The sequence below is a fragment of the Petromyzon marinus genome, chromosome 78 (assembly GCF_048934315.1).
Source record: "Petromyzon marinus isolate PM22_M1 ecotype Great Lakes invasive population chromosome 78, UKy_Petmar_22M1.pri1.0, whole genome shotgun sequence".
Classification (NCBI taxonomy): Eukaryota; Metazoa; Chordata; class Hyperoartia; order Petromyzontiformes; family Petromyzontidae; genus Petromyzon; species Petromyzon marinus.
The window spans coordinates 1,703,104-1,726,098 of NC_133744.1; the positions used below are offsets into that span (position 1 = coordinate 1,703,104).

General features: G+C 54.3%; 1 protein-coding gene across 1 annotated transcript in view; it reads right to left on the reverse strand.

The window, feature by feature from the left end:
• Positions 1–22,995, reverse strand: part of LOC116957598 (uncharacterized) — a gene marked incomplete at its 5' end in the record, with an annotated part of 85,501 nt that overhangs the window by 60,583 nt on the left and 1,923 nt on the right. The window contains 6 exons of the mRNA XM_076056871.1: positions 452–1,765; positions 8,020–8,282; positions 8,705–9,398; positions 15,065–16,554; positions 17,309–19,529; positions 19,983–19,995. Coding sequence (XP_075912986.1) covers positions 452–1,765; positions 8,020–8,282; positions 8,705–9,398; positions 15,065–16,554; positions 17,309–19,529; positions 19,983–19,995 — 5,995 coding nt within the window. The remainder of the gene's footprint in view (positions 1–451; positions 1,766–8,019; positions 8,283–8,704; positions 9,399–15,064; positions 16,555–17,308; positions 19,530–19,982; positions 19,996–22,995) is intronic.

The window sequence follows — 22,995 nt, forward strand, 5'->3', positions numbered from 1 at the left end:
CCACCACCACCTACAACTCCACCACCACAACACCATCACCTCCACCACCACCACCACCACACCACCACCACCACACCACCTCCACCACCACCTACAACTCCACCACCACCACAACACCATCACCTCCACGACCACCACCACCACGACCACCACCACCACCACAACACCATCACCTCCACCACCACCACCACCACACCACCACCACCACACCACCTCCACCACCACCTACAACTCCACCACCACCACAACACCATCACCTCCACGACCACCACCACCACGACCACCACCACCACCACAACACCATCACCTCCACCACCACCACCACACCACCTCCACGACCACCACAACACCACCACCACCACCACACCACCTCCACGACCACCATCACCTCCACCACACCACCACCACCACATCACCTCCACCACCACCTTGACCACCGCCCCAAGGTTACCTTCCCAGCGCCGTCCAGAATCACCGCCTTCCTGCCAGATCCCAGCCCCACGACTCCGGCCGTGGAACCGGCCGCAGCTCCGGCTGACAGCCTCCCGATGCCAGATCCCAGCCCCACAGCTCCGAGCCCTCCTCCTCCTCCCAGTCCTCCTCCCAGTCCTCCCGGTCCTCCCGGTGCCCCCAGTCCCATTCCCGCTGCTGCCCCCACTACGGGAACGGCCTTTCCCTCGGGCGTCACGTCCCAGAGGGCGGCCAGGCAGTGGGTGTAGTAGGCCTCGATGTCCCCGTGGCGCTTCTGGTAGTGCGATGCGAGCCCCTTGCGCAGCGGGTGGGTGTAGGCGCACAGCGTGCACGCGAACAGGTTCAGGCCTCCGGCGGGCTGCGCCCGCACGTCGCTGTGGGTCAGGCGGTAGTGGCGGGCGATGCCCTTGCGAGTGCCGCAAGCGTAGCGGCATAGGCGGCAGCGGAAGACGGCGCGCCCGGGCTCCGGGAAGGAGGAAACCATCCTCCGGCCGGTGTTGCCGCCGCCGCCGCCGCCGGTACCGCCGGCGCCGGTACCACCACCGGCGCCACCGGAGGAGGAGGAGAAGGAATCCGCCGAGCGATCCGAGGGAGACGCAGCGGAGGAGAAGATTTGGAGGAACGTTCCAAGGGGAGAGCCGGAGCGCTGCCGCTGCCGCTGCCGCTGCTGCTGCTGCTGCTGCGCTCCACCGGCGGTGGCCAACGGAGACTTTGCCGGCGGTAGCTGCGGAAGCGGCGAAGCCAGCGACAAGTAGCGGTGGTGACGCTGCTGCTGCTGCTGCTGCTGCTGCTGCGGCTGCTGCTGGGACAGCCCCAACCCAGACCCCGACCCCACCGGAATCCCGGACGCGGGCGGCGGCGGCGGCGGCGGCAGCGTTCCCGCGATGCTGGCGCGGAAGCGGGCGGACGAGGAGGAGAGGGGCACGAGGGTCGGCGAGGAGAGCGACGAGGAGGTGGCGAAGAACGCCGAGAGGGGGGCGGCCGTGGGGGACGACGAAGCCGAGACGCCGGCGTGGCGGTGGGGCTGCTGTGGGGCGTGGCGGTGAGGCGGCGGCGGAGGCGGTGGAGGCGGCAGGAAGAGGGAGGAGTGAGCACCGGAGGCGCCGGCCAGGCTGGCGCGGGAGTGCTGGCGCTGGCAGTGCGCCCGCAGCTTGTCCAGGCTGGAGTGGGCGTAGGGGCACAGCGGGCAGCGGTAGGCCCCGAAGCTGGGCTTGGACAGGGGGCTGGAGGGGCACGGGGAGACCCCGCAGCTCGGGGTGAACTCGGCGTCGCGCAGAAAGTCGTCGGCGGTCACCTGCGGGGGTCGGGCGGGGAGGTCGTGGAGGGTGGTGGTGGTGGTGGTGGGGGGGGTTGGTAAGGGGGCCAGTTAAACTAAGACCAGGCCACTGTGGGTGGGCGAGTGTGTGTCGGTGTCTGTGTGTGTGTCTGTGTGTGTTAGTGAGTGTGTGTCGGTGAAGCGATAGTGTAGCGGTTAGCGCTACGCTGCGCTATGAACCTGGCGACCCGGGTTCGATTCCCGCTCACGGTCAACACCAGTGACGATTATCTGAACCGGTCCCGGGCCTCCCCTAGGTCGACTCAGCCTCAAATGAGTACCTGGTGCGATGTGTAAACATTGCCACTAGGGAAACAAAGGCGGTCGGGCGTGGTGCTGGCCACCCACCCCCTTGTGTACCGTTCCGGCCTTCATAGGTGCTCGCTAACAGCACTTGTCCCTACAGTCTGTTAAGGCTATATGGGGGATCTTTGATCTTTGTCGGTGTCTGTGTGTGTCTGTGTGTGTTAGTGAGTGTGTGTCGGTGTCTGTGTGTGTGTCTGTGTGTGTTAGTGAGTGTGTGTCGGTGTCTGTGTGTGTGTCTGTGTGTGTTAGTGAGTGTGTGTCGGTGTCTGTGTGTGTGTCTGTGTGTGTTAGTGAGTGTGTGTCGGTGTCTGTGTGTGTGTCTGTGTGTGTTAGTGAGTGTGTGTCGGTGTCTGTGTGTGTGTCTGTGTGTGTTAGTGAGTGTGTGTCGGTGTCTGTGTGTGTCTGTGTGTGTGTGAGTGTGTGTCGGTGTCTGTGTGTGTCTGTGTGTGTTAGTGAGTGTGTGTCGGTGTCTGTGTGTGTGTCTGTGTGTGTTAGTGAGTGTGTGTCGGTGTCTGTGTGTGTGTCTGTGTGTGTTAGTGAGTGTGTGTCGGTGTCTGTGTGTGTGTCTGTGTGTGTTAGTGAGTGTGTGTCGGTGTCTGTGTGTGTGTCTGTGTGTTAGTGAGTGTGTGTCGGTGTCTGTGTGTGTCTGTGTGTGTTAGTGAGTGTGTGTCGGTGTCTGTGTGTGTGTCTGTGTGTGTGAGTGTGTGTCGGTGTCTGTGTGTGTCTGTGTGTGTTAGTGAGTGTGTGTCGGTGTCTGTGTGTGTGTCTGTGTGTGTGAGTGTGTGTCGGTGTCTGTGTGTGTCTGTGTGTGTTAGTGAGTGTGTGTCGGTGTCTGTGTGTGTGTCTGTGTGTGTGAGTGTGTGTCGGTGTCTGTGTGTGTGTCTGTGTGTGTGAGTGTGTGTCGGTGTCTGTGTGTGTGTCTGTGTGTGTTAGTGAGTGTGTGTCGGTGTCTGTGTGTGTGTCTGTGTGTTAGTGAGTGTGTGTCGGTGTCTGTGTGTGTGTCTGTGTGTGTTAGTGAGTGTGTGTCGGTGTCTGTGTGTGTGTCTGTGTGTGTTAGTGAGTGTGTGTCGGTGTCTGTGTGTGTGTCTGTGTGTGTTAGTGAGTGTGTGTCGGTGTCTGTGTGTGTGTCTGTGTGTGTTAGTGAGTGTGTGTCGGTGTCTGTGTGTGTGTCTGTGTTAGTGAGTGTGTGTCGGTGTCTGTGTGTGTGTCTGTGTGTGTGAGTGTGTGTCGGTGTCTGTGTGTGTGTCTGTGTGTGTGAGTGTGTGTCGGTGTCTGTGTGTGTCTGTGTGTGTTAGTGAGTGTGTGTCGGTGTCTGTGTGTGTGTCTGTGTGTGTTAGTGAGTGTGTGTCGGTGTCTGTGTGTGTGTCTGTGTGTGTGAGTGTGTGTCGGTGTCTGTGTGTGTGTGTCTGTGTGTGTGAGTGTGTGTCGGTGTCTGTGTGTGTGTCTGTGTGTTAGTGAGTGTGTGTCGGTGTCTGTGTGTGTGTCTGTGTGTGTTAGTGAGTGTGTGTCGGTGTCTGTGTGTGTGTCTGTGTGTGTGTTAGTGAGTGTGGGGAGCGGTGGTGCTGTGGTTAGCGCTAAGCTGCGCTATGAACCTGGCGACCCGGGGTTCGATTCCCGCTCACGGCCAACACCAAGTGACGATTATCTGAACCGGTCCCGGGCCTCCCCTAGGTCGACTCAGCCTCGAATTAGTACCTGGTGCGGTGTGTAGTAAACATCGCCACTGGGGAGACAAAGGCGGTCGGGCGTGGTGCTGGCCACCCGCCCCCTCGTGTACCGTTCCGGCCTTCATAGGTGCTCGCTAACAGCACTTGCCCCTACAGTCTGTTAAGGCTATACGGGGGATCTTTGTCTTTCTGTTAATGAGTGTGTATGTTAGTGAGTGTCAGTGTGTGTGTTGAACTATGTGGGGTGCGTTGGTGTAGCGGTTAGCGCTACGAACCCAGTGACCCAAGTTCGATTCCCACTCACGGCTAGCAACGCCAGTGACCTTTATCTGATCTGGTCATGGACCTCTCCTAGGTCGACTTAGCCTCAAATGAGCGTGTGGTGTGTAGTAAACCTGAAATTTAGCATAAAATTCACTTGACAATATTCAACATCTAACTAAAATTCCTGATGTTCAGAATATTATATTGAAATTATCTTATAAGTATAAAATATTAAAAGTAATTATAACTATTTAAAAAAATACTTGAAACTTTGTAGTAGAACGAAGCAAAATGGAGAGTACAATTATAACAATCACATATTCATTCCAAAGAATGAAAAGCCCTGGTAGAATCATTAGAGTCAAAATGTTTAGTAACAAACATTAAAAAAATTAACAAAATTCATGCTTCTCCATTCTCTCATGGAGAAGCAAAATGCTCCTTCGTGGAATAATTAAAAGGCGACCTTAGTTGAAATAATCAACTAGTTAACAATGAAAATCTTTCAAAATTAGTGTTGTTATAACAATTATTTTTAATTAATTGACGTGACGTCACATTTCTCAAACCCCCCCTTCCCCCCCATCGTCACACATCGTCACAAATGTCTGACCCCAGCTCCCCCCCCTCCCCTAGGTGGGTGACGTCATTCATGGACGGCCCCTAACTCCAGTGGCTTCCAAATAAATGGGGTACTTGATGTACACCCACCACCGGAGTGGAAGAACGGCAGGCGCATCTTACAGATGACAAGCCGATGGTCAGTGGTCAGATCAGCTCCATGGTAGGTCCTGGTGTCAAGGACACGGGTCCGCATCCACTGTTCCGTCACTGTATAGTCCAGCAGATGTTCTTGCTTAGACCCGGCGTGCATCAATGATGTTGTGTTGGTAATTATAAGCCCATGGGCTGCACAAAAGTCTAGCAGCTTCCCACTCTTGTTATTGAGCTGATCTGGCCCATGCCTTCTAATCACGCCAAACCAGGTGCCAGCATCATGACCAACTCGGGCATTGAAGTCACCCAACAAGATGTCTCTATCCCGAGTGGCGACTTGAGCTAGCACCTGTGACAGGAGGTCATAGAAGGCATCTGACTCATCGGCCTTGCCTGCATCCCTCCACTGATATTCATCTTTGGTGGGGGCATAAATAAGCACAACCACCACTCTTCGCCTCTGGTTGATGGGAAGGCGAGCCCACAGTAGCCTGGGGCTTACAGCTTCCCACACCCTCACCGCCACGTTCACACGTCCCCATCATTCTTTTGTTCAGAATAAGAGCCACTCCTTGTTTTTTTGACAGTTTCCTGCCCTGAGTAGAGGACTATCCACCCCTCATGGTGCAAGAGCCAGTGCACCAGACCTCCTGAATACCGCAGCGATCCAGGCGGTACCGATCCAGCTCCCGACAGAGGAGTGGCAGCCTCTCCTCCGCAGTGAGCGTTTGAAGATTCCACACGTGGCCACTCACAATGGCTTTTGCCATTTCTGGAGGAGCCCGAGGGTAAAGATTCAGTCTCCTGGCTCCGCCAAATGTGGTTTGTCCAGGAGACGTCATAGACGCCTGTCCCCCCGGGGCCTTCGGCACAAGCTTTGTTCGATTTTTTACATTTTTTTCACGGTACTTGTGAAGTGAGTACAACCGAGTAGCAGACGTTGTTCCTTTTAGAGGCAACACATTTATCGTAACACCGTAACACAAAGGGGAAACTACCCCTTTACCAGATACAGCTTAGGGTGGTGACCACCCAGCTAACTACACTACACAGAGAAGTTACTGCTACGAAGGGTCGGACGCTCGCTCGGGTCTCCGACCACGTGCTTGTCTCGTAGGACGAAGAGCTTCACAGCTTGAGACGTAGAGCTTCCAGCTTGTAGGTGTTGAGTTTTCAGCTTGTAGATGTTGAGTTTCCAGCTTGTAGGTGTTGAGCTTCCAGCTTGTAGATGTTGAGCTTCCAGCTTGTAGGTGTTGAGTTTCCAGCTTGTAGATGTTGAGTTTCCAGCTTGTAGATGTTGAGCTTCCAGCTTGTAGATGTTGAGCTTCCAGCTTGTAGGTGTTGAGCTTCCAGCTTGTAGACGTTGAGCTTCCAGCTTGTAGGCGTTGAGCTTCCAGCTTGTAGGTGTTGAGTTTCCAGCTTGTAGGTGTTGAGCTTCCAGCTTGTAGACGTTGAGCTTCCAGCTTGTAGGTGTTGAGCTTCCAGCTTGTAGATGTTGAGCTTCCAGCTTGTAGACATGGAGCTTCCAGCTTGTAGGTGTTGAGCTTCCAGCTTGTAGATGTTGAGCTTCCAGCTTGTAGATGTTGAGCTTCCAGCTTGTAGGTGTTAAGCTTCCAGCTTGTAGACGTTGAGTTTCCAGCTTGTAGATGTTGAGTTTCCAGCTTGTAGGTGTTGAGCTTCCAGCTTGTAGGTGTTGAGTTTCCAGCTTGTAGATGTTGAGCTTCCAGCTTGTAGATGTTGAGCTTCCAGCTTGTAGGTGTTGAGTTTCCCGCTTCCAGGTGTTGAGCTTCCAGCTTGTAGGTGTTGAGCTTCCCGCTTCCAGGTGTTGAGCTTCCAGCTTGTAGATGTTGAGCTTCCTGCTTGTAGGTGTTGAGCTTCCCGCTTGTAGGTGTTGAGCTTCCAGCTTGTAGGTGTTGAGCTTCCAGCTTGTAGGTGTTGAGTTTCCTGCTTGTAAACGTTGAGCTTCCAGCTTGTAGATGTTGAGCTTCCTGCTTGTAAACGTTGAGCTTCCAGCTTGTAGATGTTGAGCTTCCAGCTTGTAGGTGTTGAGCTTCCAGCTTGTAGATGTTGAGCTTCCAGCTTGTAGGTGTTGAGCTTCCAGCTTGTAGGTGTTGAGCTTCCAGCTTGTAGGTGTTGAGCTTCCAGCTTGTAGGTGTTGAGCTTCCAGCTTGTAGGTGTTGAGTTTCCCGCTTCCAGGTGTTGAGCTTCTAGCTTGTAGGTGTTGAGCTTCCAGCTTGTAGGTGTTGAGCTTCCAGCTTGTAGGTGTTGAGCTTCTAGCTTGTAGGTGTTGAGCTTCCAGCTTGTAGATGTTGAGCTTCTAGCTTGTAGGTGTTGAGCTTCCAGCTTGTAGACGTTGAGCTTCCAGCTTGTAGATGTTGAGCTTCCAGCTTGTAGGTGTTGATCTTCCAGCTTGTAGGTGTTGAGCTTCCAGCTTGTAGGTGTTGAGCTTCCAGCTTGTAGGTGTTGAGCTTCTAGCTTGTAGGTGTTGAGCTTCCAGCTTGTAGATGTTGAGCTTCCAGCTTGGTGCTGTCCCCGCTAGGGCTGGTGTCGCACACAGCCACCAGCACGGTGCTGTCCCCGCTAGGGCTGGTACTACACACAGCCACCCGCACGGTGCTGTCCCCGCTAGGGCTGGTACTACACACAGCCACCAGCACGGTGCTGTCCCCGCTAGGGCTGGTACTACACACAGCCACCAGCACGGTGCTGTCCCCGCTAGGGCTGGTACTACACACAGCCACCCGCACGGTGCTGTCCCCGCTAGGGCTGGTACTACACAGCCACCCGCACGGTGCTGTCCCCGCTAGGGCTGGTACTACACACAGCCACCCGCACGGTGCTGTCCCCGCTAGGGCTGGTACTACACACAGCCACCCGCACGGTGCTGTCCCCGCTAGGGCTGGTACTACACACAGCCACCCGCACGGTGCTGTCCCCGCTAGGGCTGGTACTACACACAGCCACCAGCACGGTGCTGTCCACGATGTAGGAACATCGCACGGCACGGCCCTCCCGGGCCGGCACCATACAGTGACATCCCCGATGTCACTACACTTGTATTAAAGGTGGAGGGGTTACCAGCCCCTCGCACCCGTCCAGAGACCCCGTTTGGCCACTGTGATGGTTTTAAGCACCATGAAGGGGTATAGCAGATTTTGTAATTGGCCATTCCCTCCATGGCATTGCTCACATCCATCACAGGAACCCCCACACTCCCACCCACACTCCCACCCACACTCTCTCATCCACCCGCACACTCCCACAAATACTCCCACCCACCTTGACATCCGGATGTCTCTTCTGGCAGTGGGTGAGCACTCCGTGGATGCGCGTGTTGGTGTAGGGGCAGTGCCGACACTTGTACACAGAGTTGTATTTGGGGTCCTCGGGACGCAGGAAGTCCGACATCTTGACCTTCACCTCGGGGTGCTTCTTGCCGTAGTGCGTGAGCAGGCCGTGGAGGTTCGTGCACGAGTAGAAGCTGCAGTGCTTGCAATGGTAGGTGACCATGCGGCCTGGGCTAGTGCTCGCCGGAGACACACCTGGGGAGAGAGGGTGAGAGAGTGAGAGGGTCGGTGAGAGGCTGAGTAGGTGGTGAGCGAGTGGGTGGGTGGGTGAGAGGGTGGGTGAGTGAGACGGTGATTGGATGAGTGAGAGCATGGATGGATGAGTGGGTGGGTGCGTGAGTACGTAGGAAAGTGGGTCGGTGGGTGGCTGGGTGGGTGGTGGGTGAGAGGGTGGGTGGATGAGTGACTGGGTGGGTGGCTGAGTGGCTGGGTGGGTGAGAAGGTGGGTGGGTAGGTGAGTGAGAGGGTTGGTGGATGAGTGGGTGGGTGAGTGGGCGAGTGAGAAGGTGGGTGGATGAGTGAATGGGTGGGTTGGTGTGGGTGGGTGAATGGACAAATTAGTGTGTGAATGAATGGGCAGCCGAATTAATGGGCCGGTGCCTCAATGAATGACTCACCTCTGGCTAAGGACAATGCTGCATCCCCATCACCATCACCACCACCGTCACCACCATCACCACCATCACTCAGCAACGATGGCATCACCATCATAATTTTCCTCCTCTTTTTCGTGTCCGTCGCAAATCCGTCTCCGTTATCGCCACCATCCATCGCCTCCTCTTCCTCCTCCTCCTCCACCTCCTCCTCCTCCAACTCCTCCTCCACTTCCACCTTCACCTTCACCAGAGGCTGAGGCTGTGATGGCTGCACGGGAGGTTGCTGCCAGGGATGGAAGGCCTCATAGTGAACCAGAAGGTCGCCTCGCGTCGAACTGCGGAAGCTGCAATTGACGCACGCATGGAGCGAGCTTCCCCCCTCCCCCACCTCCTCCTCCTCCTCCTCACGAACCTCCTCCTCCTTGGTCTTCTGAAGCTCCTCCTCCTCCTCGTCCTGCTCCGTCCGGGAACCTCTCCTGGTCCCGGTTGGTGGTGGTGGTGGTGGTGCTGCTGCGGCATCGTCCGGTGGCCGCACGCACAGCTGCGTGAGGACGTACTGGTAGTTGATGGCGTGGGAGCGGTGGCCGTGCTGATAGTGTGCGTACAGGCCCTTGGCCAGTGAGTGGCGGAAGCCGCAGAGCTCGCAGTGGTAGCCAGGGGACACCTGGCCATCCTGGGACGCCCACGCCAGCAGCGTGCCGGACGTGACGGCAACCTGGCGGGTACACGGAGGGGTGGGTGGGTGGGTGGGTTGGTAAGTGGATGGGTGGGAAGTGGATGGGTGGGTGGGTGAGTACGTGGGTGTGAAGGTGGGTGAGCGAGTGGGTGAGCGGGTGGGTGAGCGGGTGGGTGAGCGAGTGGGTGAGCGAGCGGGTGAGCGAGTTGGTGAGCGAGCGGGTGAGCGAGCGGGTGGGCGAGCGAGTGGGCGAGCGAGTGGGTGGGCGTGCGAGTGGGCGAGCGAGTGGGCGAGCGAGTGGGTGAGCGAGCGGGTGAGCGAGCGGGTGGGCGAGCGGGTGGGCGAGCGAGTGGGTGAGCGAGCGGGTGGGCGAGCGAGTGGGCGAGCGAGTGGGTGAGCGAGCGGGTGAGCGAGCGAGTGGGCGAGCGAGTGGGTGAGCGAGTGGGTGAGCGAGCGGGTGAGCGAGCGGGTGGGCGAGCGGGTGGGCGAGCGAGTGGGCGAGCGAGTGGGCGAGCTATTGGTTCACTGCTGGCATGCTGTTGGCACACTGCTGGCTACTGGTGGAAGCGCTCCTGGGCCACTGCCACTGCGTGTACTGCTGAAGTGCTGCTGGTGAATTGCTGGAGCACTGCGGGTGTACTACTGGTGTACTGTTGGGGTGTTGCTGCCGCCCTCCTGGTGTACTACAGGTGCACTGTTGGGGTGTTGCTGCCGCCCTACTGGTGTACTGCCGGTGCATTGATAGTGCACTGTTGCTCACCTACCTAGCCACATGGCATCACACAGCAGTTGGGGTGTTGCAGATCTGCTGCTGGAGTACTGCTAGCTTGCTGCGGTTGTACGACTGAAACACTGTTAGTGTGCTGCCAGAGCCTGGCTTCTGCCCTGCTGCGAGTTTGGTGGTGTCCTGGGCTCCTGCTTGAAATCGTCGCTTCACTGGAGCCTTGGCCGCTGACCTGCTAATTTACTTTGTGGCTGTCCTGCTGTTGGCTGGGCTACCCTGATCGTCACCATCTGCCGCTGCCACCATTTCCTGGTCTGCCTCGGAGGCTGCCCACCCCCCCCGCTGCTCGTACTACATCACTTCAGAAACGTCCACGGGCGCAAACCCACCCAGTAATCACTATCCACCTCTACGCCCCAAACACTCCACGGCAGCCAATAGGTCATTGCTGGTGTATTGTACCATCCGCCTAAACCTATGTACCGCGAGTCATCGACCTCGTAGCCCTTCCTCGAAAACTCCATGACAGACATTGGTAAAATTCATCCTCGAACACCCATTGTTCTGTCTGGCAATTTGAACTCCGTTTCACCCAGTGCCCAGCTATTCCATTCGTCTCTCTCCTCCTCGACTGTTCCTGAGCAGTGGAAGTGAGCATCCATCAATCCTATACCTAAGATATCCAAAGCCCTGTCAGCCTTTCCGACTCCAGACCAATATCCATCACTTCGATTTTATCCAGAATGCTTGCAAGGGCATTCATAGATCTCATTCTACGCAACCCATCACCCTCCTTTTAATGTCTCAGATCAATTTGCCTCCCGCCCTTCAGGCTCCACCACTGCTGCCCTCATCAGCATACTCTACACCGCTGCAGTCATGGCTCACCACAAACGAGTACGTTCGCGGCATCTGCTCGGACTTCAGCAAAGCCTTCGACACTGTCCGTCACGCTCGTTTACCACTGGGAAACTCTCAATCACGATCGTTCACGACAGCATCTAGACCAGACATGGGCAAAGTACGGCCCCCGGGCCGTATACGGCCTGTTGGGCTTTCTAATCCGGCCCGCCGAAATTGTACAAATATTATTATTATTAAATAAAATTTTACCTTTCTCCTGTAATGCCCCCATTTCCCCCATTAGATGGCGCACTTTGACCGGGAGTTACATGTTTTTGTATCGTTCACGTTCGTGCAATTTGTTAAATTGCCTTGCAAATAAATGCTTTGCTACCTGCTAAAGGCCAAATCCTTTCATGTAATGATGTTTACACGTCATTTATATTAGTTCACACAAACACTCCATCCATCTGCTCCTGGCCCGGGCCCCTCTGTCAAATTTTAGAAGCCATTGTGGCCCGCGAGTTAAAAAAATGTGCCCACCCCTGATCTAGACACTGGACGGTCTCATTTATCAATAACCATTCTCATTGCACCAAGTTTGAAATGAAGGCTTCCGAATATGCTACCATCAATGCCAGTGTAAGCCAAAGGGTCAACGCTTGGCCCTGCAGGCTTTGCCATTACCGCCGCCAACCGAGAACCGCTGGCAAATTGTGCCCGCTAAAATTCGCAGGCGACGCCTACTTCATTTATCCCAGAATCCAATTCTGCATCGACTGCCGGATAAATCGGACACATTCAGAGGTGCGCCACTTGGAATAACGTCACGCTCAATCAATAAAAGTACACAGAACTGATCGTCAGGCCAGAGGGGAGTCCAAGGGCAACCCCGCAGGATCAACCACTACCCCCGATCCAACCTCCACTTAAATTTATCGAGAGCAGTGATGAACATTTTGGCTGTGGCCATCACCAGTAACTTTTTTTACGGTCCTCCGACATTGCCTCTGTAGTTGCCTCGTGTGCTCGTACTTTGATGCCTCGCACATATTACGAGCGCGTGGAATGCCGCAAAGGCACGCTCGTACTGTTTAAGCCTCAAACATTATCACCGAGCAAGTAAGAGTGAGAACATTTCACATTGCGCGCTCATACGGGTCCAGTCCATCACGAAGCTCGGTGGGGATTTACCGACGCAGCTAAGCGTGATCGGCTCAAGTCAGTTGTGCGGCGAAGCAAAAGAGCGGTGGTTCTGCGCACCGAGCACGGCACTCGTTGAGGAGGCCTGCAGAGCCCGCCGGACTCGTCCATCACCACCTCCATTCAATCTCACCGTGGCCACAGTTCTACGCCAATTGGCTCCCACCTGCATCACCTGATGAAGGCCACTTGTGTTGTGGCCGAAACGTCGTGAATTTTTATTTTTTAATTTGTTATTGTTTTTTTTTTTACGTGACTTTACCGAATAGAACCAAAGGGTATGGCTCCCACCCCTATCCCAAAATCAGAACAACTTTAACACGCAGGCGTTCGCTACCGATATCGTCCATAATATAGGGTTTTGTTTTTTTAGGTTAGATTGCGTAAATATATAAATGTGTCATTAAACCCACCACCACCCAACACAGCCAATAAGTAAAGTTTGCGTCACGTGGATAGAACATGCCAATTCGTTACTAGTAGAGCACACGGGTGTCTTAAAGAGCAAAGCCACAACGTTTACAATCTGAGTTCGACGTTTCGCCAGTAATTACAGTTGGCAATATCAGGCGGCAGCCAGATTTGTGGTCACGTTCTACACCCATCTGCTCCCCCCCCCGCCACGAAAATCAAAATAACTTTAACATGGAGGCTTTCAAGACCAATATCATGCATAATATAAGGGTTTTTTTACATGATCTAACCCAAAAAAAACTATATTATGGATCAAAATAACTTATTATTGCCTGGACTCGCGGCCGCACAACCGTGCCCTACCACGTAAGCCGCCTCTGCTAGGAGACCAGCCCTTTATAGTTCGTACGCTTTATTTGTATTATTAATCTCGATTGCCTGATTGTGGATACACCCGTTGACGATTGCATTTTAACACGTAGGCTTGTGCGACCAATATTATTCATAATAAAGGTTTTTGGGTTAGATTGTGTTTAGTATAAATACAGTGGTACATCGGTATACGTCGTTAATTCGCTCCAGAAGGTAGGAGGACTTATACCGAAAGTGACGTCTACCAAACGAATGTTTCCCATAAGAAATAAAGGGAACGGAAATAATCCGTTCCAGAGTATAAGGAATGATATTTTATACGGCACATTGTAGATTAATGGGGTTGTATAACATAATGTAGACACTACTTAGTACTAAAATGCATACATACATTAAAATAAATGCATAAATAAATTAATGTGCACTGAACGAGGTCTACTGTACAGGCAGACTGAGGAGCGGCGCTTTGTTTCAGTCGTGAACGGGGTACACGCGGGGACGCGGTGACTCATCCCGACCCAGACAAGTTCTAGCAAGGCGTCGTATCACAAGCGAGGCGTCGTATCCCAAGGCGTCGTATCACAAGCTAGGCGTCGTATCACAAGCGAGGCGTCGTATCACAAGCAAGACGTTGTATCCCAAGCTAGACGTATCCCAAGCAAGGCGTATCCCAAGATGTCGTATCCCAAGCAAGACGTATCCCAAGCAAGGCGTATCCCAAGCAAGGCGTATCCCAAGATGTCGTATCCCAAGCAAGACGTATCACAAGCGAGACGTATCCCAAGCAAGGCGTATCCCAAGATGTCGTATCCCAAGAAAGATGTCGTATCCCAAGCAAGTCGTATCCCAAGCAAGACGTATCCCAAGCAAGGCGTCGTATCCCAAGGCGTTGTATCCCAAGCGAGACGTATCCCAAGCAAGACGTATCCCAAGCAAGTCGTCGCAGCCCAAGCAAGGCGTCGTACCCCAAGCGAGGCATCGCATCACAAGCAAGACGTATCCCAAGCAAGGCATCGTACCCCAAGCAAGGTGTCGTACCCCAAGCAAGGCGTCGTATCCCAAGCAAGGTGTCGTATCCCAAGCGAAGCGTCGTATCCCAAGCAAGGCGTATCCCAAGCAAGACGTATCCCAAGCAAGACGTATCCCAAGCAAGGCGTCGTATCACAAGCAAGGCGTCGTATCACAAGCAAGGCGTCGTATCACAAGCAAGGCGTATCCCAAGCAAGGCGTCGTATCACAAGCAAGACGTATCCCAAGCAAGACGTATCCAAAGCTAGACGTATCCCAAGCAAGGCGTATCCCAAGATGTCGTATCCCAAGCAAGGTGTCGTATCCCAAGACATTTTTTTCTCGTAAACAAAACGTGCCAATTAGTAACTATCTTCTTTGGTTCTTTCGGTAAAGTCACCACGTAGAATGAGAATAAAATAATAAATTGATAAAATAAAATAACACAATAATATTCTCACGACGTTTCGGCCACAACACAAGCGGCCTTCATCAGGTGAAGGGACGAGACCTGTCTGGAGGACAGCGCTGGAGTGTCCTAACAGACAGTCTCGTCCCTTCACCTGAAGAAGGCTGCTTGTGTTGTGGCCGAAACGTCGTGAGAATATTATTGTGTTATTTTATCAATTTATTATTTTATTCTCATTCTACATGACTTTACCGAAAGAACCAAAGAAGATGAATCCTTGCAGTCACGAAAGCTTTAAATCGAAAATTAGTAACTACTTCAGCCACCCAGTGTGTTGGAGAGGAAATAATATTCTGGCAAATCGCCCGATGATGCTGGATGTACTTACCAACACACCGGTGGGCTGAAGTAGCAACTGCCACGTTTAATTTATACTTACGGGAACCAAGCCAAAAAACCTTTATTATGAATTATGTTCACATATTATTGTATACAGCAGCACTAATCCGACCCCCCCACCCGTTTCCCTTAACCGCCCCTTTGGCAATGTGTTGTAGCCCTTACCACCATCCCCTATGTATAGATGTCTATCTATCACGCATTTATGAAATGATGAACCCGGCCACGGCTCGTCGGCCGGTCCGACTCACTCGAGTGCGAGTGTGTGAATGAACGATTTATATATAAGGTAGGTGGCCAACTCCCCTCCCACCCACCCACCCCGCTCCTCACCTTGGGGTGAGCCTCCTCATAGTGCCTGCGGAGATCCAGGATGTAACGTTCCCGTCGATCGCAGAACCTGCACCACAGGGCAGGCGGTGCCAAGCGTAGCGCCCGCGCCTCGGCTCTGGACGCTGCTCCTCCTCCACCTGCTCCAACTCCTCCACCGCCTCCACCGCCTCCACTTCCTCTCTTCACCCTCGTGGCACCGCCTTCTCCTCCTCCGCCCATAACGGCCGCCATGACCGGCGCGCAAGGAGCTGCCGAAGCAGCTTCCAACGCAGCCGAAGCTGAAACGACCGGTGCACCTAGCCTGGCACCACCACCACTACTACTACTACTACCACCACCACCGCCACCACCGCCGCCACCCACCACCATCATCATCATCATCTCCTTTCCTTTCTCAGAGAGAGGGTAGAGTGGTTGTGGCCACGGGCTGCTAAGCATGCCCTGCTGGTGATGCTGCTGCTGCTGATGATGCTGCTTAAGCAAATTTCCGTCATCCAATTCCATCTTCGGATGCTGTTGCTGCTGCCGATTTCCGTCATGGAACTCCATCATCTTCTTCCGCGGCTGATTCTGATTCCCGTCCTGCTGCTGCTGCTGCTGCATGAGGAGGATCCGACGGCGCACGACCTCCGTGTGCTCCCTCACCGCCAGCCCCGTGATCTTCACCTCGCCATGGCGCTTCTGGTAGTGCACCAGCACGCCCTTGAGGGTGCGGTTGTCGTAGGGGCACACCCGGCAGTAGAAGAGTGCCAGCGGGTCGGCGGGCTCCGCCTTCTCCAGCCCCCCCACCTTCACCCTGGCGCCGAGCGGCTGCAGGGCGCCATGCTGGCCTCCGGACGCGTCGGCGGCGGTGCCGGTGCCGGCGGTGCCGCCGGTGCCGCCGGTGCCGGTGGTGGGACGAGGCAGGAGGCTGTAGCCGCGACGGATGTAACCGGCGGTGACCACGACGTCTGGGTGAGACTGCCGGTAGTGTGCCAGCACGGACTCCACGCTGCGGTGGGAGTAGGTGCAGTGGCGGCAAAAGTAGAGCAGGTCTCCCGGTGCGACCGCCGCGTGGGCCGCCGCCGCTGCCGCCGCTGCCGGGGACGCCGCCGCCGCCGCCGCCGCCCCGGCTGACGAGGAGGAGGGGGGGGAGTTGGTGGCGGGGCGGGCGAGGGTGGGAGCCCGCGGGACGCCGTCGGGACCCAGCGCCACCTTGCGTATGCGCGAGTACGAGGCCTTGACGTCGCGGTGACCACGCTGGTAGTGGATGAGGACCGAGTGGATGTTGAGGTGCGTGTAGGTGCACAGGTCGCATTGGTAGGCCGTGGTTGGCCGCGGTGGCGGCTGGGGCGGGCCGGCAGCGGTTCCAGCGGTTGCCGCGGTTGCCGTGGCGTCGGGCGACGGCGACTGCCAGCGACCGGGCGCCGGAGACGGGCCGCCGTGTCCACGCGACTTGCCTCCTGCAACTCCTCCATGGTCGCCAACGCCGCCACCTCCTCCTCCTCCACCTAACCAGGCGAGTAGGTGGGTGGGTGGGTGGTTAAGAGAGTGGGTGGGTGGATGAGTGAGCGGGTAAGTGAGCGAGTGAGAGAGCGGGTGAGTGGGTGGTTAAGTGAGTGGGTGGGTGGATGAGTGAGCGGGTAAGTGAGCGAGTGAGAGGGCGGGTGAGTGGGTGGTTAAGTGAGTGGGTGGGTGGATGAGTGAGCGGGTAAGTGAGCGAGTGAGAGGGCGGGTGAGTGGGTGGTTAAGTGAGTGGGTGGATGAATGGATGAGTGAGCGGGTAAGTGAGCGAGTGAGAGAGCGGGCGAGTGGGTTGGTAAGTGAGTGGGTGGGTGGATGAGTAAGTGGGTGAGTGGTTGAGCAAGCGGGTGAATGGGATGATTAAGTGGGTCAATGGGATGATTTAGTGCATGGGTAATTGGGTGGGTGAGTGGGTGAGTAGGTGAGTAGGTGGGTGAGTAGGTGGGTGGGTGGATGAGTAAATGGGTGAATGGGTAATTGGGTGGGTAAGTGGGTGAGTAGGTGAGTAGGTGGGTGAGTGGGTGAGTAGGTGGGTGGGTGGATCAGTAGATGGGTGAATGGGTGAGTGGGTGAGTGAGTAATTGGGTGGCAGCGTTAGCAAGTGACCGAGTGGAGTGAACGAACACATCAACGGGTGGACGAACGAACGAGCGAACGGGCGAGCGAGCGGGCGAGCGGGCGGGCGGGCGAGCGGGCGGGCGGGCCCACCGAACGACTCGCGCTCATTACCCTCGGACTCACCTCTGCCTACGGGCGACGCTGCATCCCCATCCCCATCACCACCACCACCGCCGCCGCCGCCGCCATCATCACCGTCGCCCCCACCGTCTCCGTCTCCGCCGCCGCCGCCGTCGTCCGGCAGCCTCACGAAGCTGGAGAAGATGAGCGCGTTGGTGACGGCGACGCCTGGGTGCATCCTCTGGTAGTGCGGCATCATGCCGCGCACGTTGGCGTTCGTGTAGGGGCACGCGACGCAGCGGTAGAGCGAGCGGCCGGGCCGCTCCAGGCTGTGCACGTAGAGCGCCTGCGGGTGGCGCCGCGAGTAGTGGCGCTTGAGCGCGGGCAGCGCCGGCGACTCGTGGGGGCACTCGAGGCAGCGGTAGGTCTCCGAGCGGTCGAGCGGGTCCAGGATGTAGCGGAAGTTGAACTTGACGTAGGGGTGCATGCGCTGGTAGTGCGTGCTCACGCCCCGCGCCGTCGCGCTGTGGTACTCGCAATGCTTGCAGCGGAACGTCGTCGCCGGCGTCGTCGCCGCCGTCGTCGCCGTCGTCGCTGCCGTCGTCGTTGTTGTCGTCGTCGACCCGGTGGAGGATGATGCGGGGGACCGTCGTGGAACGCCGCCGCCAAACGATCTGCCAGAGTTGTTGGACTGCTGCTGCTGCTGCTGCTGCCGTCGATAGGGAGAGCCGTCGTCGTCGTCGTCGTTGTCGTCGCCGTCGTCGCCGCCGCCGTCTTCGTCGTGCCACCATCGCCCATCGTCATCATCGCCACCGTCGTCGTAACCGTCGTCGTAACCGTCGTCGCCGCCATCATCATCATCATCATCATCGTCGTCGTCACCACAGGTCACGCCTCCTCCCTTCCTGCTCCTCTTCCTCGTCCTACGTCCGACGTCGTCGCCGCCGCCGCCGCCGTAGCCGCCGTAGCCGTGCTGCCGGTGGTGGTAGCGGGACGAGGAGGAGGAGGAGGAGGAGGAGGAGTACGGCGGCGAAGAGGGCTGCGGCGAGGAGGAGGGCGAGGCCAGCAGGACGTGTCGACGCTGGATGCGCGTGTGCAGCGAGCTCGCGATCTCGTCGATGCGCGGACGCTTCCGCTGCGCAGGGTGGTGAGCGTCGTGGTGGCGGTGGTGGTGGTGGTGGTGGTGGTGGCGAGCGGTGGCTGAGTGAGCCCCCCACGGAGACGCGTCGGGGGGCTCCGTGGTGGCAGCGGCGTCGAGGGGGGTCGCGGCCGCGGCGGTGGTGCCGCCGGGCGGCTCCGCGTGGCAGGGAGGAGGCGGCGGAGGAGGCGGCGGAGGAGGCGGCGGAGGCGGCGGAGGCGGCAGCCGGGAGACGACGCCGGACGGCGACTTCCGGCGCCTCCCCGGGGCCGCCGCGTCCACGTAGCAGCTCAGCTCCCCCTCCCCGTCCTCCACCTCGCCGTCCTCCACCTCCCCGTCCACCACCTCCCCGTCCAGCACCTCCCCGTCCTCCACCTCGCCGTCCTCCACCTCCCCGTACTCGTCGTCGTCCTCCTCGTCCTCGTCCTCATCATCGTCCTCCTCGTCGTCCTCATCATCGTCCTCCACGTCGTCGTCGAAACCCTCTCCGTCCAGGTGGATGTGAACCCTGTCTCCATCCGTGCAGATCTCGCCCGGCTCGGGGTACGGAATCGCCTGGGCGCCTCTTGCCGCCGTTGTTGTTGTTGTTGTTGTGGTTGTTGTTGCGCCGTTGTTGTTGTTGTTGTTGTTGCCGCCGGACGACGACGATGAGGGGGATGGGCGGTTGGCGGCGTCCGCGGAGCCGCGAAGCCGCCGCCGCCCCCTCCCGGCGGCCTCCCCCTCCTCCTCTTCCTCCTCCTCCACCTCGTCGTAGAGGAGACCCTTCGTGAAGTCGCACAGGCCGTGCTTCAGTTGCTGGTGAACGCGGAGGCCTGAGGGGGAGGCGGGGGAGGGGGGTAGGGAGAAGAGGAGGGGGTGGGGGGGGTGGGAGAGGGGGCAAGGCGGAGACATGGGCAGACACGGCGGAGGACGCTTAAGAGAATGGAGGAAGCGCCAACTCCCGCGAGTGAGTCGCGAGGGAGACGCAGGGAGACTCGGGGAGACGCAGGGAGACTCGGGGAGACGCGGGGAGACTCGGGGAGACGCAGGGAGACTCGGGGAGACGCGGGGAGACTCGGGGAGACGCGGGGAGACTCGGGGAGACTCGGGGAGACTCAGACGCAGACGCAGGAGGAACTTCTTTCGCACCGTACATAGGCAACCATGCTAATCGGAGGTTCGGAGATAAATCTTCTGACGGAAAGCATCGGGGGTCCAGTCACTTTAAGTCTCTGTATGATATAGCTAATCACATTAACACAGTTAATTTGCATGCAAATTTCTCCTATTGGGTCGACGCTTAAAAGAAAGCCGACCCCTTGGTGTGGACCAATCAGTTTCAAGGACAATGCACGTATTATCATAGTGTGTTTTTTGTTTGCATTTTGACTGCAGGTATTGTGGTTAATGTAGTAACATGAATCCTTGTAAAGAGGTTTCAGTTTTGTTGCCAGAAGAAAAGAGGAAAAACCCTATTATTATTATTATACATTTTTCATAACATTTGCATGCACATTCCTCGCTTTAACATCACTATCCACCCCACTTCGTTTATAAGTCTGGGGCTACGACCATCTCGAACCTTTACAAGCAGCCTGCAATCAGCAGCTTCCCTCCGACTTCTTCCGATTGCCTGCGTTGCGATCGAAACGGCATGATCCATTATTTTTTCTACCTACGTAACTTTACCGAAAGAACCAAAGCGTATGGATTCCTGCAGCCGCAAAAGCTTCAAATCAAGATTATGATACAGTTGTAAGGGGGTGGGAGATTAATCGGGCAAAGCCGCTTTGTTCACCACGAGACCGTGATCTGATCACAGTTACGGCATCAGCGGATGTGAGAGGATGTGATCCGGTATACAGTAAAACCTTGGATTGCGAGTAACTTGGCCTGCGAGTGTTTTGCAAGACGAGCAAAATGTGTAAGTAAATTTTAACTTGATAAACGGGCGAGGTCTTGCAATACGAGCAGTACGTGCACAGTATACGCTTTATCTGCCGAGCATCACGTGATCACAACTGAGCCAATGGTTCTTCTCTCTCTCTCGCTGCGGGATTGTGGGTAATCGTCTCCCATGCTCGGTCTCAGTCGGCGTGCCTCACTCGTATAGTCAACATCCGTGCGAGCGTATACTGTTTACTAGAGTACTATAGTGTTGTGACCACGTGTATACTGTTTACTACAGTACAATAGTGTTGTGACCAAGTGTATACTGTTTACTATAGTACTATAGTGTTGTGACCACGTGTATACTGTTTACTATAGTACTATAGTGTTGTGACCACGTGTATACTGTATACTACAGTACTATAGTGTTGTGACCACGTGTATACTGTTTACTACAGTACTATAGTGTTGTGACCACGTGTATACTGTTTACTACAGTACTATAGTGTTGTGACCACGTGTATACTGTTTACTACAGTACTATAGCGTTGTGACCACGTGTATACTGTATACTACAGTACTATAGTGTTGTGACCACGTGTATACTGTTTACTACAGTACTATAGTGTTGTGACCACGTGTATACTGTTTACTATAGTGTTGTGACCATGTGTATACTGTTTACTATAGTGTTGTGACCACGTGTATACTGTTTACTACAGTACTATAGTGTTGTGACCACGTGTATACTGTTTACTATAGTACTATAGTGTTGTGACCACGTGTATACTGTTTACTAGAGTACTATAGTGTTGTGACCACGTGTATACTGTTTACTACAGTACTATAGTGTTGTGACCACGTGTATACTGTTTACTATAGTACTATAGTGTTGTGACCACGTGTATACTGTTTACTACAGTACTATAGTGTTGTGACCACGTGTATACTGTTTACTACAGTACTATAGTGTTGTGGCCACGTGTATACTGTTTACTATAGTGTTGTGACCACGTGTATACTGTTTACTAGAGTACTATAGTGTTGTGACCACGTGTATACTGTTTACTACAGTACAATTGTGTTGTGACCACGTGTATACTGTTTACTATAGTACTATAGTGTTGTGACCACGTGTATACTGTTTACTACAGTACTATAGTGTTGTGACCACGTGTATACTGTTTACTATAGTACTATAGTGTTGTGACCACGTGTATACTGTTTACTACAGTACTATAGTGTTGTGACCACGTGTATACTGTTTACTACAGTACTATAGTGTTGTGGCCACGTGTATACTGTTTACTATAGTGTTGTGACCACGTGTATACTGTTTACTACAGTACTATAGTGTTGTGACCACGTGTGTACTGTTTACTATAGTACTATAGTGTTGTGACCACGTGTATACTGTTTACTACTGTACTATAGTGTTGTGACCACGTGTATACTGTTTACTACAGTACTATAGTGTTGTGACCACGTGTATACTGTTTACTAGAGTACTATAGTGTTGTGACCACGTGTATACTGTTTACTAGAGTACTATAGTGTTGTGACCACGTGTATACTGTTTACTACAGTACTATAGTGTTGTGACCACGTGTATACTGTTTACTACAGTACAATTGTGTTGTGACCACGTGTATACTTTTACTACAGTACTATAGTGTTGTGACCACGTGTATACTGTTTACTACAGTACTATAGTGTTGTGACCACGTGTATACTGTTTACTATAGTGTTGTGACCACGTGTATACTGTTTACTATAGTGTTGTGACCACGTGTATACTGTTTACTAGAGTACTATAGTGTTGTGACCACGTGTATACTGTTTACTAGAGTACTATAGTGTTGTGACCACGTGTATACTGTTTACTACAGTACAATTGTGTTGTGACCACGTGTATACTGTTTACTATAGTACTATAGTGTTGTGACCACGTGTATACTGTTTACTACAGTACTATAATGTTGTGACCACGTGTACACTGTTTACTACAGTACTATAGTGTTGTGACCACGTGTATACTGTTTACTATAGTACTATAGTGTTGTGACCACGTGTATACTGTTTACTACAGTACTATAGTGTTGTGACCACGTGTTTACTTTTCGATTTGAAGCTTTCGTGACTGCAAGGATTCATCTTCTTTGGTTCTTTCGGTAAAGTCACGTAGAATGAGAATAAATAATAAAATAACACATTAAAATTCTCACGACGTTCGGCCACAACACAAGCAGCCTTCTTCAGGTGACTTCACCGAAAGAACCAAAGAAGATGAATCCTTGCAGTCACGAAAGCTTTAAATCGAAATGCCTCCGTATGCTGTTCGTTATTTTTTTTACGCGCTTTTATTTAACTCACTGTTGTATCCTCAAATCTTGTAACTCAATTTTAACGCACTTCCTAATGTGGTATCGACTGCACACTTGGTATGCTTATGTCACACTGATGACAATGCCATATTCTATCATTAAAATAAAAAAAAATAATATATTTTTAAACAATATTTTACATGTTATGTTTCGGCTAGGGTCTAATTGTCCACGCTCAACTCACGTTGGCTGTAAATCCACCACGGCCCCCTTACGTTGTGGCCAAGCTTCGGGGCAACTTCCTGGAGTCGTGGAGCTCTGCCATTACCCGTACGGTACATTTCATTAAAGCGTGTTTTTAAAAAAAAAGTATTTTTAAATATTACTTATTACAAGCAGCAGCAGCTCGAATTACCTTG